Genomic DNA, 14845 nt, shown 5'->3' with positions numbered 1-14845 from the left:
ATCTGGCTGTATCCCCTGCTCCTCCTCTAACTGCTGCTGGCTTCCACCCCGAGTTTTTCAGATTTGAGAGGGGGTATTTAATTTTTATTAAAAAAAAAATAAAATCAATTCTCAGGCCATCTCAGAGACTTTTTTAGCAGCAGCTGAACTACAGGAGCCACTACCGGCAGCAGAGGGCATCCCGGAACCGGCACTCCTCAGCACGCACTGCCTCCCCAGCCTCCGCCCTAAATCACAACACAACAAACGGGCTGTTCATTAGCTGCTGTTTAATTAAGCAATATGGATCCTGCCTCGATATTTACAATCGCACTTGCTCTGATTCACTGGAGAGAGCCTCGTTTCTAAAGACGGCGACTGTAAAGTTTAATACCGCTTGACTTAACTGCGAGTTTCATTTACGGCCCCGGGCCGAGGCGCGGCAGCCCGGCCTGGGAGCCGGCGGGCTATTAAATCAGAGCTAACTGCGCGTGCAGGGAGATGACGAGCTTCGTTACAACCGGTTCAGCGGCTAATTACCCCAATCTGGATTGCCACATTTAAGCCAATTTGTTGCCGCTTTCCCAGGACTCTGGAGACACGCGTGGTAATTCAGAGGTTGGCATGCAGGCGCTGGTTGCGATGAGAAGGGACGAGGGGCTGCGATCGGGAGGGTCGCAGAGCCCAAACGGACACTGTTCGTCCCAGGAGAGAAGAAATCAGTCTGCAAGAGGCCAGATTCCGAGCCGGGCAACCCTTATACCGTGCGCAGGGGCGTTGTGTACGACGATGGCTCCAGCTCCTCCCCAAAACCCTGGGGCACCTGGGGAGCCCTGAGGTCCGTTTGGGATGCTTTGTGGATTCAGGGATGGGGAAATCCAGGCAGAAGGACAGGACCGGCATGTAGTAGAGCATCCACCCTCACAACCAGTGGCTTTCAGTGCCTTTCTACCCCCCGCAGCCCCATGGATAGGGATGCACAGGTGGGGCAGAGGGAACACAGCCCTCCTCACAAACTCTTGTGTTGTAGGTAGGAGGAGAGCATTTCTCTCCTTGCAATGTATCTCCAGCCCTCAGGAGCTCGCTCACAGACTTGACAAGGGTAGGGGTCTCATTAGGGAGTTGTGAGAATGGTTCTTTAGTGACAAATAAAAACTATTTGTGCAAAGACATGATAGTACATAGCATAGCATCCTCCCCCACGTCAGCTGTGGTGGCATCACTGTCCACAACCTACCTCTGCACAGCCCTGGGGCTTTCCTGGAGGGAAGGGCTGCAAGGGAGGAGAGCACAGACAGGTGAATGCAGCATCCCTCAGCTCAGCTCAGGGACCAGGATGCTGCTATCCCACACTGCATGCAGCCACAGGGAAGGACAAAGGGGGCAGCAACAGCACCACAAAGACAGCTGACCCACCAGTGCCTGGCTGCATCCTGGCAGCCCCATCACTCACTGCAGGCACCATGAGGGCTGCAGGCCAGCAGTCCCGGGCAGAGGATGAAGAGGAGCAGCTCCAGGGCTGACCGTTCCAGCCAGCAGCTTCCATGCAGTGAGTTTGCCAGGACTCAGTCCTCTCCCAGGAGCTCGCTAAGCCTTGGTCTACATCCATTCCTCTCCGCTTCCCACTCCTCCCCAAGCCTGCAGCACTCAAAGACAGACTCAGAGCTCCCCCCATGGAGGAGGAGGAGGCAGCACAGAGGCAGGGCCAGGAATAAGAGGCATGGGGGTGCTAGCACATCTCCTGCAGCCACCAGTGTTACCCACCCCCCCAGCAGTTGGGGGTCCCCACTAGAGACCCTAAACCTCCCACCCAGGGCTGAGAGCCATGAGGGCACAAGCAGAGGGACTTTTGTTTCCAGATTTTATTGTCCGAGGTCGGGGGAGGGTATGTCCCTCCACAGGGAAGGAAGAACTCCCAATCCCACCAGTGAGACTGGACTGGTAAGGAGTGGTAAGCCCCTTGGTGGTGGTAGGAGCACGCTGTGGAGGCACAGACAGAGCCTAGGATGGTGACGGAGACAAGGAACAGCACCACCTATCTGAGGATGCCACAGGATTAGGCCTGGAGTACCTGAACAGGCAAAACCAGTCCCAAAACCCAGCCCAGCCATGACAAGGTTCAGGAGAATCTGGGAGCTGAGAGGGGTCACAAGGCCTCACAAGATCACAAGGAGTTCCCAGGCCTCAGCTCTCACCACTGCCAGTCGGCTCCTGGCCTTACCAATCACATAGAATCACAGACCTCTACCATTACCCCAGCACTGCCAAGGCCACTACTAAACCACATCCCCAAGTGCCACATCTACATGTTTTTGAATACTTCCAGGGATGGTGATTCCATCACTTTCCTGGGCAGCCTGTTTCAGTGCCTGACCAACCTTTCAGTAAGTTTTCCCCAACATCCAATCTAAACTTCACCTGGCACAACTCAAGGCTGTTTCCTCTTGTCCTTGTTACCTGGGAGAAACCTCCCCACCTGGCTACCTTTCTGGTAGCCGTAGAATGGGGTAAGGTTTCCCCTCACACTCACATATGAGGACCGGTTCTGCTGTTCCCCATCATATCTCCTTGTCTCCTTCTTTGTAGTGCACCTCAGGGAGGCTCCTCAGGCGCTCAGCTGCCTGCAGGGCACAGCACAAAGGGCAGCCAGTGGCCGGTCCCAGGAACAGCCCTGGCACAGGACTCCCTGGTTCCCCCAATCCCCGTGAGCTGCACTCACCTGCTCAGGGGTGAGGTCCCTCTGTGCCTGTGCCAGCATCTCATATCCCACCATGAACTTGCGGACAGTGGCAGAGCGCAGCAGTGGGGGATAGTAGTGGGCATGGAGCTGCCAGTGCCTGCAGTCCTCCTCCAGGTGGGGGCCTGTGGGGGCTCCTGCCGCAGGTGTAGGTGCTGCATGAGCCGCGGGAAGGGGACGGGGATGAGAGTGAGGGGATTGTGAGGGTCCCCCAGCCACGCCACTCACCGTGCCAGCCCATGGAGTAGGGGAAGGAGACTTCAAAGAGGTTGTCGTACTTGATGAGCAGCCTCTTCATGATGGAGGCCAGGCCTGCAGAAGAGTGCCACCCTGAGCTGGCCAAGCCCCTCCAAGGGCAGGCATCATGCCAAGCAATGAGGCATGTAACCCTCAGCACCTCTCCCTGGGTGGACATCAGTGACAGGCAAGACACTGTCCATGCAGACAGCACAAGCAACACCACAGGAGTTCCTTCAAAAGTAGGGAGCACCATCACCCCAAAAAGGACTCTTCTCACCTGCCTGTGCCTGGACACCAAGCTCTTATCCCAGCAAAACAGGGGTGTCAGTTCCCTCCTCAGCCAAACCCAGTGGCCCCGCACCCCAAGGGGACATGGACCCTCCAGCACCAGCACAGCTGCCACAGAGCCACCTCCTAATGAAGGTCAAAGCCCAAAGGACATGAGACAGGGGCTAACAAGGTTCAGAGCCACTCACTGTCCCTCTCGCCCTCTCTGAGGTCCTGGAGGCGGCAGACGTGGCGGCGGGGCAGCAGCAGGGTCTGATAGGGCCAGGTGGCCCAGTACGGCACCACGACCAGCCAGTCCGCATTCTCCACCACCAGCCTTTCCTGCAGGACATGGTGCTTGATGGGGAATTATGCAATCCCAACGCCCCAGGGCACTCCTGGGGTCCAGCTCTTGCGGGCTGGGGCCCATATCCAGCTGCCAGGGAGGGGATATGGACAACAGCCACGTCCTGACCTTTCGGCAAGCCTCCTGCTCAGCGTACTCCAGCAGCATGGGCACACCATGTTGGCTCAGGTGCTCACGCTGGGTCCGGTCCTCCAGGCGCGCCTCATTCGGGAGGAAGCTACTGGCCCACACCTGGGAAGCACATCGGGGCATGGGGCTGGGGGACTCGCACCCGCCTCTGCAGGGGTACCCCCAGCCACGCTGCCCATCTGCAGGTCCCTGCTGCCACCAGGTGGAGAGTCCAGATTACGGCAGCCACAAGTGACAGCGCCCCGGGAGGAGAGGTAACTGGATAGGCATGGGGCCTCCTCACTGCACGGAGGAGGCGGGGGGGGGGGATTGCCGTTCACATCTTCCCCCGGGGGTTTGTTGTAGGGTCACCGACAAGGACTCACGGTTTAGCCAGGTGACAGATTGGACAGCCTCACCTGACAGTGGGGGTGCGGGTTGGAGCAGCCCATCATCTCTCCCTTGTTCTCGAAGATCTGCAGAGGAAGAGGTGCAGCCAGCAGGTCCCGGCTGCAGGGTCCCCACTGTGAGTTGCTGTGGTGTCCCCAGCAAGGCAGGGAAGCATCCACAGGGGAACAGAGCCTCACACCCACATGGAAAGGCTCAGCGGGGCACAACATAGGGACAGGGGACCCACACACAACTAGGATGGTCCCAACTCCTGGTGCTGCCAGAGTACCCAGCACTGGCCCCCCACCTCCAGCCAGAAAAGAGCAGCCCCCACCAGTCCCACACCTGCACCCAGGGGTAGGAAGCACCCAGGTCGGTCGCCAGCTCTGCCCACGCATCGATGACAGCCCGGATCTCTGCCAGGGACATGAGGGGCAGCGTCAGGTCTGACCAGGGGTGGAAGCACATCACCTTGCTGTGGAAGAAACACATGTGGCAGGGACTGTGAGTATCTCCAGAGATCCTCACAGTCCTGCTGGGTGCAGTGGAACAAGGGACAGTGACAAGACCTCCAGAATGACCCCAAAATAGTGCAGATGTGCACAGAACAGGCACTGCAAGAGGGGAGCAGGCTCAGTCCAGCATCACCTTGCAGGTTCTGGATAAATTGTGTCCCAGATTCCCTGGAGCCATGGAGGTACTTACCACACACCCCTGGCTGGGGCAGCTCGGAACAAGGGGTGATCACTGTCATCTAGGGAAGGACAGAGAGTAGAGAGGGAGAAGGTGCTGGGGCAGCACCCCTGTCTCTCCAGGCCACCTTGCAGCCCCTCCAAGACCCAAGTCTAGGGGTCCCCAGCAGTCTGTTCTACCCCCAGAAGTTACCAGGTTCTGGAGCATCAGGCTGCAGCGCAGGGAAGTCATTTGGGAAGATGAAAGTGCCCTCGTACTGGGGGTTCACCTGCCGGGGCGAGAGATGGGATCAGGATGGGAGAGGGTGTTGGGGGAGCCCCCTGGGCCCCTTCGTGGTACCTCGCCGTTGGCCCGGGTGGCCCCGGGACAGAGGGGGTTCTTGGGGTCCCAGCGGGGTACATCCTCGGGGGGCGGCTTCTCCAGCTGCCCTTGCCAGGGGCGTTTCACCCGGTGGGCCGATACCAGCACCCAGTCGTCCCGCAGAGGGTTGTAACGAGCGTGCTGGTGCTCTGCGGGTAGGGGAGAGCAGCGGGGCGTCAGAGAGGGACGCGGGGGGCAGACCCCCCTGCAGATGGGTTACACAAACACTCACCTCCCACAAGAGGAGGGCATGCAAGAGACTTTGAACCTTCCCTGCTTCACCCCTTCCTCCCTGTCCCAGTCCGCTGCCACCCGCCCGAGGCAGGGAGGGTTCCCGCAGCTCCCGCTTCCCGGGGCTGTGCTGCGCTCCACCGGGGGGTCCGGAAGGATAAAGGGAGGGAGGAAGAGGAGGAAGGAAAGCAGCCCCGTCCGTACCGCTGGCGCGGAAGCGACTGCCCCCCTCCTTCTGCCCTGCCGGCGCTGGCTCCATGCCTGCCCGCTCCCGGAAACCCGGCGGGATCGGCCCCTTCCAGCCTCCCGCTCCGCCCCGCCGCGCCGGCGCAGCCGCCCCAGGCCGTGCGTGGCGTGGCCGCGGCGGGGGCGGTCCCGAGCCGGGTCCCGCTCCCGCTCCCGGTGCCGGGGGGGCGGCGGAGCGCGGCATGGGAGCGGCGTGGGGGCGGCGGGCGCTGCGGGCCGGGCTGGCGCTGGGAGCGCTGGCGCTGGTGCTGCAGGTGCTGCGGGGATGGCTGGCGGCCAAGCGGTACGAGTTCACCCCCGCCGAGATCGCACAGCTCGCCCGGCACCACGCGGGTAACGCGGCCGCCCGTGGGGACCGGGGAGGGTAGCGGCGGGGAGGGGAAGCGAGGAGGGACGGGGGTATGGCGATGGGGATTTGGGATGGGGGGCGGAACCGGGGACGTGGCGAGGAGCGGCGGCCTGGGATGGAGAGGGGAGCCGTGTCGAGGGCGAGGAACCAAGGAGAGTCCGGTACAGGGGGGCCGGGATCACGGGGGGAATGGGGTTGGAGTCAAGGAGGGGCCAGGGGCTGAGACTGGGCAGCAGGACCGGGATAGGGAGGGGATCGGTACAGGGCAACAGCCACAGGGAGCATGGGGGAAGCGGAGTGGAAAATGGGGCTGAAGCAAAGGAGAGATGGGGCAGAGGTGTCACCCAGCCCGGTTGAGACTGGACCCGGGCCTAGGGCGGTTCTCTCGGTCCTTGGGCTAGGCCAGGTCAGAGAACCAAGCCCCACGTGAGTCAGAGGCATAAGTGGCCCCCTCACTGGGGCTGGAGGAGAGAGGTGTCCCTGTAGGGCACAGGGTGTGCGGTCGGGACTGCATGTCACCGGGGCAGGGGCACTGTCACCTTGCTTGGGACCCCCCTATTGCCCATCACCTGGGGTGGGCTATAGGACTGGAGCACTTGGTGCTGTTTATTCTCTATCACTATCCAGGGAGACAATAGAGATGGGTCAACAGGGGCTGAAAGCTGGGAGAGGAGACATCTTCCCTAGGCAGACCCCTCTAAGAGAGCGCTGGGACCCTGTGGCTGTGCAGGGGATTCTGGGGGTGGCCAGCAGAGCTTTTCCACTGCCGGGGACTTACAGTGACCCTGGCTGCAGCAGGACTGGACCATGAGCTGGCTTTCTCCAAGATCATTGTGGAGCTACGAAAGAAGCACCCAGGCCACATCCTGCCAGATGAGGACCTGCAGTGGGTGTTCGTGAATGCAGGCGGGTGGATGGGCTCCATGTGCCTGCTCCATGCCTCGCTCACCGAGTACGTGCTGCTGTTCGGGACAGCTGTTGACACCGGGGGCCACTCAGGTAAGCAGAGGGACAGGTCTGGCAGGCAGGGTTGTTCTGTGAGCTCTTTCCACTCCACTTGTTTGGGTCCAGCTACCCTGGCCATGGTGTGCCTGGCACAGGCATTGCTTCACTTCTTGTATGGGGTGGACGATGCTGGAAAATAATTTGTGGGGCCTAGCCTGCATGGTGTCCTGCAGCACCTGCGGGTCCCTGTGCATGACATGCTGTGTGGTCAGGACTCTCCGCATCCAGCTGGCAGGCAGTGGCAGACATCTCATCTCCCAGTGCTTCAGCAGGAAGCAAATGCCAAACAAGGTGGAAACAATGGGGCTTAAGGACACCAAGCGGCCCAGGCTGGCTGTTCACACAGTCTGCGCTTCTTGGTGTATTGAGGCCCTGGGGCTTGGCATCTTCACCCCCAGAGAGCTGCTCCACGGTTCAGACCTGGGCTCCTGCAGGTCCCTGGCAGGGACATGCTCAGCCAGTGCTGTTTGTCCTCCCATAGGTCGGTACTGGGCAGATATTTCTGACACTGTCATCTCTGGGACATTCCGGCAGTGGAAGGAGGGGACCACCAGAAGTGAGATCTACTATCCAGGTAAGTGCAGTAGCCATAGCACCTTGTGGGTTGCATCCATGTCCCTGGGACAAAGCCACTCGCTGTCGTAAAGCCCCTTCCTTCAAGCTGGCCAAAAGCTCTGGATAGGGCAGTTTATGTCCCCAGTGACATATCCCAGCACCTCAGTGGGTGGCAGTAAAAGAAAAGTGAGCAAGGCTGGGGGTGGATTGGGATACTCAGCCTTGCAGGTCCCAGTCTCAGGTGTCTCCCCTTTGGGCGTGATGTGGGGCAGCTCCTGGGAGCTGTGCTGGTTGTGTTTGTTGGCAGGAGACACCATCGTGCACCAGGCGGGAGAGGCCACATCAGTGCAGTGGAGCGCAGGCACCTGGATGGTGGAGTACGGCCGGGGCTTCATCCCCTCCACACTCGCCTTCGCCCTGGCTGACACCCTCTTCAGCACTCAGGACTTCGTCACCCTCTTCTACACCCTGCGTGTCTATGCCAAGGGCCTGCTCCTGGAAGCCAATGCCTTCTTCAGCACCTTTGGATGCTGAGCCAGTCTTGCCAGGGCACCCTGCCGAGCCCAGTTGGCTCCACTCCTCCCAGCCTTTCTCTCTTCCTCCCCAAGCCCAGGTTCCAGCAGAGGCAGCAGGATCCCCTGTGCCTTCCCCAAATTTCTCTGTCCTTCCCCATGGGCCAACGGGGTGCCAGGACAGAGGGATCTTGGTGGTCACAGCAATACAGACCACCAGTTCTCTTTACTACTTGCCTTTCCCTCTTTTCTATCAGAGTCATGTCCAGCTTTTCCATCCCTCGGGGCTGGAGTGGCCTTGCAGTGTACAAACACCTCTACGTGCTCTCAGCATGCAACGGGAGAGGGGCTGGAGCTGGCTGTCCCCAGGCCCCACAAAATTTCTGCAGCTCTTGAGACATCAGGAGAAGGATGCTGCCCTCAGGGCTGGGTGCACAGGGTGAGCCAGGCTAGAGCACCGACTGTAAAGGTCAGCCAGTAAGTCCCCCATCTCCCTGGCAGTCTGCCGGGACTGCGGGCAGCGCAAAGCACTGTGTCCAGCTGGCAGCATCTCCTGTGGCTCCATCCCTGCTGATGTAGGTTGGCAGCACACAGTGTCACCCTGGCACAGGGCAGGATCTGCGCTGAGCCCCCCCGGCAGTGGGGGAATGCCCAGCTTCCGTGCTGGAAGTCCCCCTGGTCCCCTGTGTGTCATCTGCCCCAGGGGATGGGCCAGGGATGGAAGAGGATCCCTTTCCCACAGTCCGTTCCCTGCAGTCCCCCCCCCCAAGGGGGAAACCCACCGTCTGTCGCCTTAATGGAAACCCCGTTCTGCATGGCCTCTTGGCTATGCACGTACCCAGTGTCCTCGAGTGCCCAAATGTCTGTTTTACTAGCTCAGGATGGGATCTCGCCCTTCAAAATGCTTCCCCTGGCTGTGAGATCCCATGGGGACAGCCATTCTGCTCGGCTCCCGGCATGGGATCCCGGCTGCCGACGGAGCGCTGCAATGCCCCAGTGGAACCCAGCAGTGGACCCTGCTTGCATCCCTGTGGCCAGGCCCATGTGGGCTCACTGCATGGTGGAGGACTTTCACCTCTACGCTGCTGCCAAGCACGTGTGTGTCCCTGGCCACCCAGGCCTGTAGCATGTTGCTCCTCCTCCTCCGTGGACTGTCCCTGTCTGCTGACCAGCAGCCCTGCCCATGGGCTACTTCTTAATTTGCTACCTGAATAGAGATAACAGTAATAAAGTTGTTCATCCCACATGCTCAGGTGTCTGGGAGAGTCTCTGGAGCATGCTGACCCCTGGCATGGCAAAGGCCAGCCACATGCTCAGCAGTAGTCTTCCTGACAGCTGAGTGTCCCCGGGGAAGCTGGTGTCATCCCTCTTGGGGTCCTGGGAGATAGAGGGTACAGTGTTGAGCAGGATCAGCCCTGTCTCAGCTCCCAGGGATTGGCAGAAGATGGTGCTGTTACTCCTCTCTCCACTGCAGTCGCTGGGGACCAAAAGCCTGGGCTGATGCCAGGTCCCTGCTTCCATGAGGGGTCTCAGAGCCCAGGGGGCTCCATCCTTTTGGGAGACAGTGCCAATGCTGGGTTTGTGGTGGATGGACCTAGACACAGCAGGTGATGGTTCTGAGAGGTTTACACACACACACACACGTACACACACATACACATGTTGGCAGAGATGCTACATGCATGTATACATGGAGGCAGGCAGGATTGTTGTCTGTTTGTGTGTGTGTGTGTGTGTGTGTGTGTATTGCCAGGTCGTGCAGATGTGTGTGTGCATGTAGGTAGAATAGTTTTCAGGTGGGTGTAGGCACAACAGGTGGTAGCACATGTATATATATAGGTAGAACAATCGTTTGCCTGTCCACACGGCCTGGGCAGTTGCACGCATGTGAGTGCTGGGACATGTGGGTAGGTTGTGCACGTGTGCATGTGCCTGTGCAGGTGAGGTAAGTGTGTCATGCATGTGCACAGTGCGCAGTGCACACACCAGCAGGTATGTACACCTTTTTGCTCACCTGTGTGCTCATAGTCAGATCGTGTGTATGCACACGTGCACGTGGGCACACACAGGCTGGGTGTGCTCACACGTGTGTGTTCCCATGGGCTGCGAGGCCTCCCTGGCCCCACACTGTGGCCCTTCCCTGGGGTCTAGCTGGGCCCTGTTGGGAAACACAAGCGATCCCACACAAGCTGGTCCGCCTGGGAAGGCGCTAACTCAGCAGCTCGTATCAATACCGCTCCACTTACAGCGAAGGCCGCATAATGAAAATCCGATGGGCACGCTGGTGGGAGTAAATAAGTATGCCATTAAAATAAGAAAATCAAAGCTCTGGACAGGTCTTTTCTCTTGCCCATTGATTTCTTTTATTACGGAAATATTGCTGCTAAATAACATTAGTGTGAACAATCTCAGCAGTGTTTTCTGTAGCGCCTGTGTCAATAACTCCATCACGGGTGGGGGATCCCCCCCAGCCTGGCCGCAGGGACAGCAGCCCGGTCCATGCTAAGGGCTGCTCTGAGGGTGCCTTCCTCAGCATTCCCAGCTAGGCTGGGACATGCCAAGCAGAGAAACCATGCAGTATTGGTGTCTCAGACTCAGGAACCCTGGCTGCTTTGCTGCAGCAGGAGGGGTTCCCCCCATCCCAGCACTGAGCACAGACAGTGCCAGGCATTCAAGGTTTCCAAAAAGCATCCCTTCCCTTTGCTGCAAGTGTTTGCAGCCTCTTAGTCGGGTTAAGTGTCTCCAGTGACCAAAGAGATAAAATGGGTCCTGGACAAAGCATGTCATGAAGGCTTTTGGTACCTCTGCCCCTTCCTCCCCACACCTCCTCATCCGTGCCTGGGTCCATGCCGGCTTGACCACACTCCCTGCAGCTTGCTATCACTTGATTCTCATGGAGAAACTGAGCCACAGGGTGGAAACTCATCCACAGTCACCCAGCTGCAGCACAGCCCCTGTGCCAGGGCCAAGGCTTCCACTTCAACTGCTCCTCTCCCCCTTGGCTGCCCAGGCACCCATCCTTCAAAATGCCCACAGACAGTAGAGGCATCCCTGTGGGGGCAGAGAGTGTGACCAAGACACACAGAAGATAGGCACCCTCTGGTACCCAGAGGCCAGATAGGACCCCAGGCTACCTAAAGGACACCAAATCCTTGTGGAGTGGCTGGAGATGGGCAAGGAGAGTAAGCCACACACACCCACACCCTGGGTCTGGGTCTGGTTCTGCCTCAGCCCCAGCTGAAGCAACTGTGAGTGGCATCTCCCCAGAGCCACTACCAGGACAAATGCACATCGCTGCCTTCCTAACACCTTCCCCCTGCAATTCGCTTTATCTTGCTGTCCCTCCACATGCAGTGGGTATTGATCAGCCCGCAGGATCTATCTCTCGATTCCTCCTGCGGTATCTCTCTGCTCCGAGTATCTCTCACTCCGCTCCACTGTCTGCTGTGCCCATCTATACTTCCACTATCTGTCTGTGTTGCCTCAACCACAGCTGTCAATAGCCCTTTGGGAAATTTCTCTCCAGCTGGGAGCACCACCGGACCCCATCAGTACAAAACACTGAGCAGGAGGGTGGAGGTGACATGGTCCTGCTTGCTGCACCGAGGAGAGCCTGAGCACAGATGTACTTCATGACAAAAGTGCAGAACCCCAGAACTGCTGTTGTCACTCTGCAGGCTCTAAAGAGGAACTGAGACATGCTGGTCAGGCTGGTCCCTTGATGGCCATGCCCAAGGCGATGGGGCATGCTGCACCCCCTGGAGACCTTGGTTTTGCCACTTAGCCAGCCTAGCCACATCCCACATCCCTGGGTGCTACACTGACCCAAGCATCCCAACCCCTCTGCCTTGGAGAAGGGGAGCTTCACCAAACACCTGCATGTTGAGCCTTGGAGTAGTCCCACCACCATCACCAAGTCTGTCTCATCCCACCCAGCCCAGCCTTCAGTGTGCAGTGGATCAGGCACAGCCCAGAGCAGAAGGTGCCAGCACCCTGGGGTGCAAGGCAGCAGCACTGTGAGGAGAGGCTGGAGCCATGGAGGATGGGTGTCCGTGCAATGAGTCCTGGGGGTCATCTGGCTCAGTGGATCCCTCTGAAATAGGGCCAGGTCTCATTTTACCAGTGGGAATTCAACAAGAATGCCAGCCACCAACAAACTAATGATCAGAGGGGCTGACAAGCACCGGGAGGTCCCTACCTCTCCTGCAGCGGGATGGGATGGGCCAGTGCAAGCTACAGCTGTCCAGCCCTGAAATAGGACAGCCGACAGCTAATTTATCTCCTGTGCAAACATAAACAGCGTCTGGGGGCCCTGCAGGGTCGGGAGCTGCCCTGCTTTCCCAGGGAAGGGTCTGATACTTCCGGGAGAGCCTCTCTGGTGAGCATGCTGCACTATGTTCAGTGCGGCTGGGGTGCCAGAAGCCCAAGAAGCCCTGAGAGTCATCAGTGCCATGGCAAAACAAGGGGCAGTTTCTCCAGAGATGCTCACAGGGAAGCTGGAGAGCCCAGAAGTAGAAGCTTTTCCCCACAAAAGGAAATAGTGAAGGGGGCAGAGGATCAGCCCAGGCCATGAAGCCTGACAGCAAAGTCAGCTCCTGCCACAGCCACGGTCAGTGGCCGTTTCCGCAAGACGCTCCAAGGAAAAGGGAGGATTTGGCTCATGCTGGCTGCCCCTGGCCCCTGCACCACACAGGTGGCTGTGGAGGGGACAGGGCCAGCAGCCCTTGGTACCCAAGCTCTGTCATTCCATGCCACTGATACCCAGCGCAGCAGCATGAAGTCTCAGTGACCAATTGCTCTGGTTATGGGATGGAGCCAAAGCCACAGTCCCCGTGATGTGGGATGACACTGCTCCCCAGGGATTCATGCAGACCCTGCAGCTGCCCTGGCCAAAAAAAGCCCAAGGAAAAGCAGGCACCTCCTTTGCCTCCTGGAAAAGTTTCCTCCATAAAAACGGGGTCAGGAAAAACTGGCAGGTAGGCAGGTGGAGGGGGAGTGAGGAAACAGTGTGGGGAAGCTGCCAGCAGGTGAAGCCCTGTGCTTCCCCATGGCCTCTGGCCCACCCAAAGCAGTGAGATGCTATGTCCTCCCTCCATCTTACATCGTTGTCTGACATCTGGAGACATGCTTGATGATACCCTCATTCCACAGTTTACCCCATTGCAAGCAGGGCTACAGGGCAAGCCAGCAGCACTGAGCCACTCCAGTGACAGAGGAGGTACGTGGTCTTATCCCACCCATGCCAGGAAGCCTGTCTGGGCATCCAGGCCACACTGCAGTCTGATCCCTTCAACCAGGGAACAGGCACACACAGCATTCCTCAGGAGAATCCCTCAGAGGTCCCAGCGTGAGGGCAGGTCTCAGTCCCCACCATGGGACATTGCTGCTGGATGAGGATGTAGTCAGGGTTCAGCACTTGGAGCTTGCCCTAAACATCCCTTTGCAGCTGCACACGGATTGACACTCGAATCACCCCCAAACACAGGCACATGCACCCACCTGCCTGTGCACACAGCGCACACCCCCACCTCTCCTGACACAGACTGCACGCACCAACAGGTGAACACACAAAACACACACATACAGATATAAGCATGTATTATTGTCCCCAGCAGCGAACACACATGCATGTGCTCAGACTGCAGGTATGTAGTGCACTCACCTCTCCCAGCAGGCACAGATACAGGTGTGCTCAGACACCCTGCACACACGTGTGGTGGATGCTCGTCTGTCTCAGCGTGCACATACCTATGCATTCAAGCAAGGAACACACACACTCACAAAACATCTTCTCCCAGCACACACAGATATCTACACACACACCTCCGTAAAGGTGTGCAATGGGTGCAACACTCTCTTAAACATCTGTGCACAAACCCCTCGCGTACCCCTCCTATACAGTCCCCTCTCCCCACACATCGATGTGTGCACACCCGGAGAGCCTGCACGCACCCCCAGGCACTCTCCTCTTCCAGCACCCCAAAGCACGCAAGAACACACACAAATTGGGGGTCGCCCATCCCTCTGCGCCTCCAGCCTCGGCCCCTCCTGCCGCTCCCCGCAGAGCGGCCCCGGGCTGGCTCTCGGCGGGCCCGGCCGGGGCGACCCTCCGGGGCTGCCGCAAGCCCGGCCCTCCCCGGGTGACTCCCTTGACGTGCGCTAGCAAATGGGAGCGGGGAGGGGTGTTGCTTCTGACTGCCACTTGTTGCAAAAAAAAAAAAAAAAAAAGAGAGAGAGAGAGAGGGGAAAAAAAAAAAAAAAGGAAGAAAGAGAGAAAGAAAGAAAAGAGGGAAAAATCCCACCCACCCTCATCTGCTGCGGAATAAAAGAAATATCGGCGGGCGCGGCGCCATGTGAGCGGCGGGCCGGGGCCGGGACCGGGCGGAGCAGCCGGCAGTGCCCCCCGGGACGGCGGGGCGAGCCCCGGGCGGCGCTCGGAGCCGGCGGCATGGTGGAAAACCCCAGCCTGGCGGCCAAACCCGCCCTGGTGAGGGACGGAGCGGTCGGAGGGGCCCCGGCAGGGCGGGAGTGCGCGGCGGGAGCGGGGTGGGGGCACCCGCGTCGGACAGAGAGCGGGATGGGGGTCCCCGGTGGGAGCAAGAGGAGGGTCCCGGGAGGACACGGTGCCCGGTGGGAGTACCGGAGGGATCGGGACGGGGTCCCCGGCAGGGACGAGGCGGCGAGGAGCTAGGTAGCAGACGGTTCCCGGTGGGACCGTCGGGGCGGAGATCTCCGGTGGGAGCGGGAAGAGAGTACCCGGTAGGACGCGGTTCTCGGTGGAACAGGAGCGGGAGTCCCAGCAGGAC

At 59.2% G+C, this 14845-nt stretch overlaps 2 protein-coding genes across 3 annotated transcripts; one reads left to right on the top strand and one right to left on the bottom strand.

The window, feature by feature from the left end:
* Positions 1–254: 254 nt before the first annotated feature.
* GALT (galactose-1-phosphate uridylyltransferase) lies at positions 255–5684 on the bottom strand. The gene is made up of 12 exons (XM_032676732.1): positions 5577–5684; positions 5121–5290; positions 4974–5049; positions 4794–4842; positions 4434–4563; positions 4118–4174; positions 3699–3821; positions 3433–3565; positions 2945–3028; positions 2699–2853; positions 2510–2600; positions 255–2014 (listed from the first exon to the last, which is right to left on the bottom strand). The coding sequence occupies exons 1-11, from the start codon at positions 5629–5631 to the stop codon at positions 2538–2540; spliced, it is 1095 nt and encodes a 364-aa protein (XP_032532623.1). The 5' UTR covers positions 5632–5684; the 3' UTR covers positions 255–2014; positions 2510–2537.
* A 102-nt stretch (positions 5685–5786) lies between these two features.
* SIGMAR1 (sigma non-opioid intracellular receptor 1) lies at positions 5787–9286 on the top strand. 2 transcript variants are annotated; one of them, XM_032676341.1, is made up of 4 exons: positions 5787–5951; positions 6766–6966; positions 7454–7546; positions 7835–9286. In XM_032676341.1, exons 1-4 carry the CDS (start codon positions 5801–5803, stop codon positions 8059–8061), a joined length of 672 nt encoding a protein of 223 aa, XP_032532232.1. In that variant the 5' UTR covers positions 5787–5800; the 3' UTR covers positions 8062–9286. The 2 variants fall into 2 exon arrangements, with proteins under 2 accessions (XP_032532232.1, XP_032532233.1); XM_032676342.1 differs by lacking the exon at positions 5787–5951 and having other exon boundaries at positions 6868–6919.
* The last annotated feature ends 5559 nt before the right edge of the window (positions 9287–14845 follow it).

This window comes from Chiroxiphia lanceolata, chromosome Z (assembly GCF_009829145.1).
Source record: "Chiroxiphia lanceolata isolate bChiLan1 chromosome Z, bChiLan1.pri, whole genome shotgun sequence".
Classification (NCBI taxonomy): domain Eukaryota; kingdom Metazoa; phylum Chordata; class Aves; order Passeriformes; family Pipridae; genus Chiroxiphia; species Chiroxiphia lanceolata.
The sequence above is the reverse complement of the archived record's forward strand: the minus strand, read 5'-3'. Positions and strand labels throughout refer to the sequence as shown.

Coding starts and splice junctions, on each gene's coding strand:
- GALT (XM_032676732.1), bottom strand. CDS start 5,631: ATGGAGCCAGCGCCGGCAGGGCAGAAGGAGGGGGGCAGTCGCTTCCGC. Junction 5,291..5,576: donor CAGTCGCTTCCGCGCCAGCG/GTACGGACGGGG, acceptor CCCTACCCGCAG/AGCACCAGCACGCTCGTTAC. Junction 3,029..3,432: donor CAGAGAGGGCGAGAGGGACA/GTGAGTGGCTCT, acceptor ACTCTTCTGCAG/GCCTGGCCTCCATCATGAAG.
- SIGMAR1 (XM_032676341.1), top strand. CDS start 5,801: ATGGGAGCGGCGTGGGGGCGGCGGGCGCTGCGGGCCGGGCTGGCGCTG. Junction 6,967..7,453: donor TGACACCGGGGGCCACTCAG/GTAAGCAGAGGG, acceptor GTCCTCCCATAG/GTCGGTACTGGGCAGATATT. Junction 7,547..7,834: donor AAGTGAGATCTACTATCCAG/GTAAGTGCAGTA, acceptor GTTTGTTGGCAG/GAGACACCATCGTGCACCAG.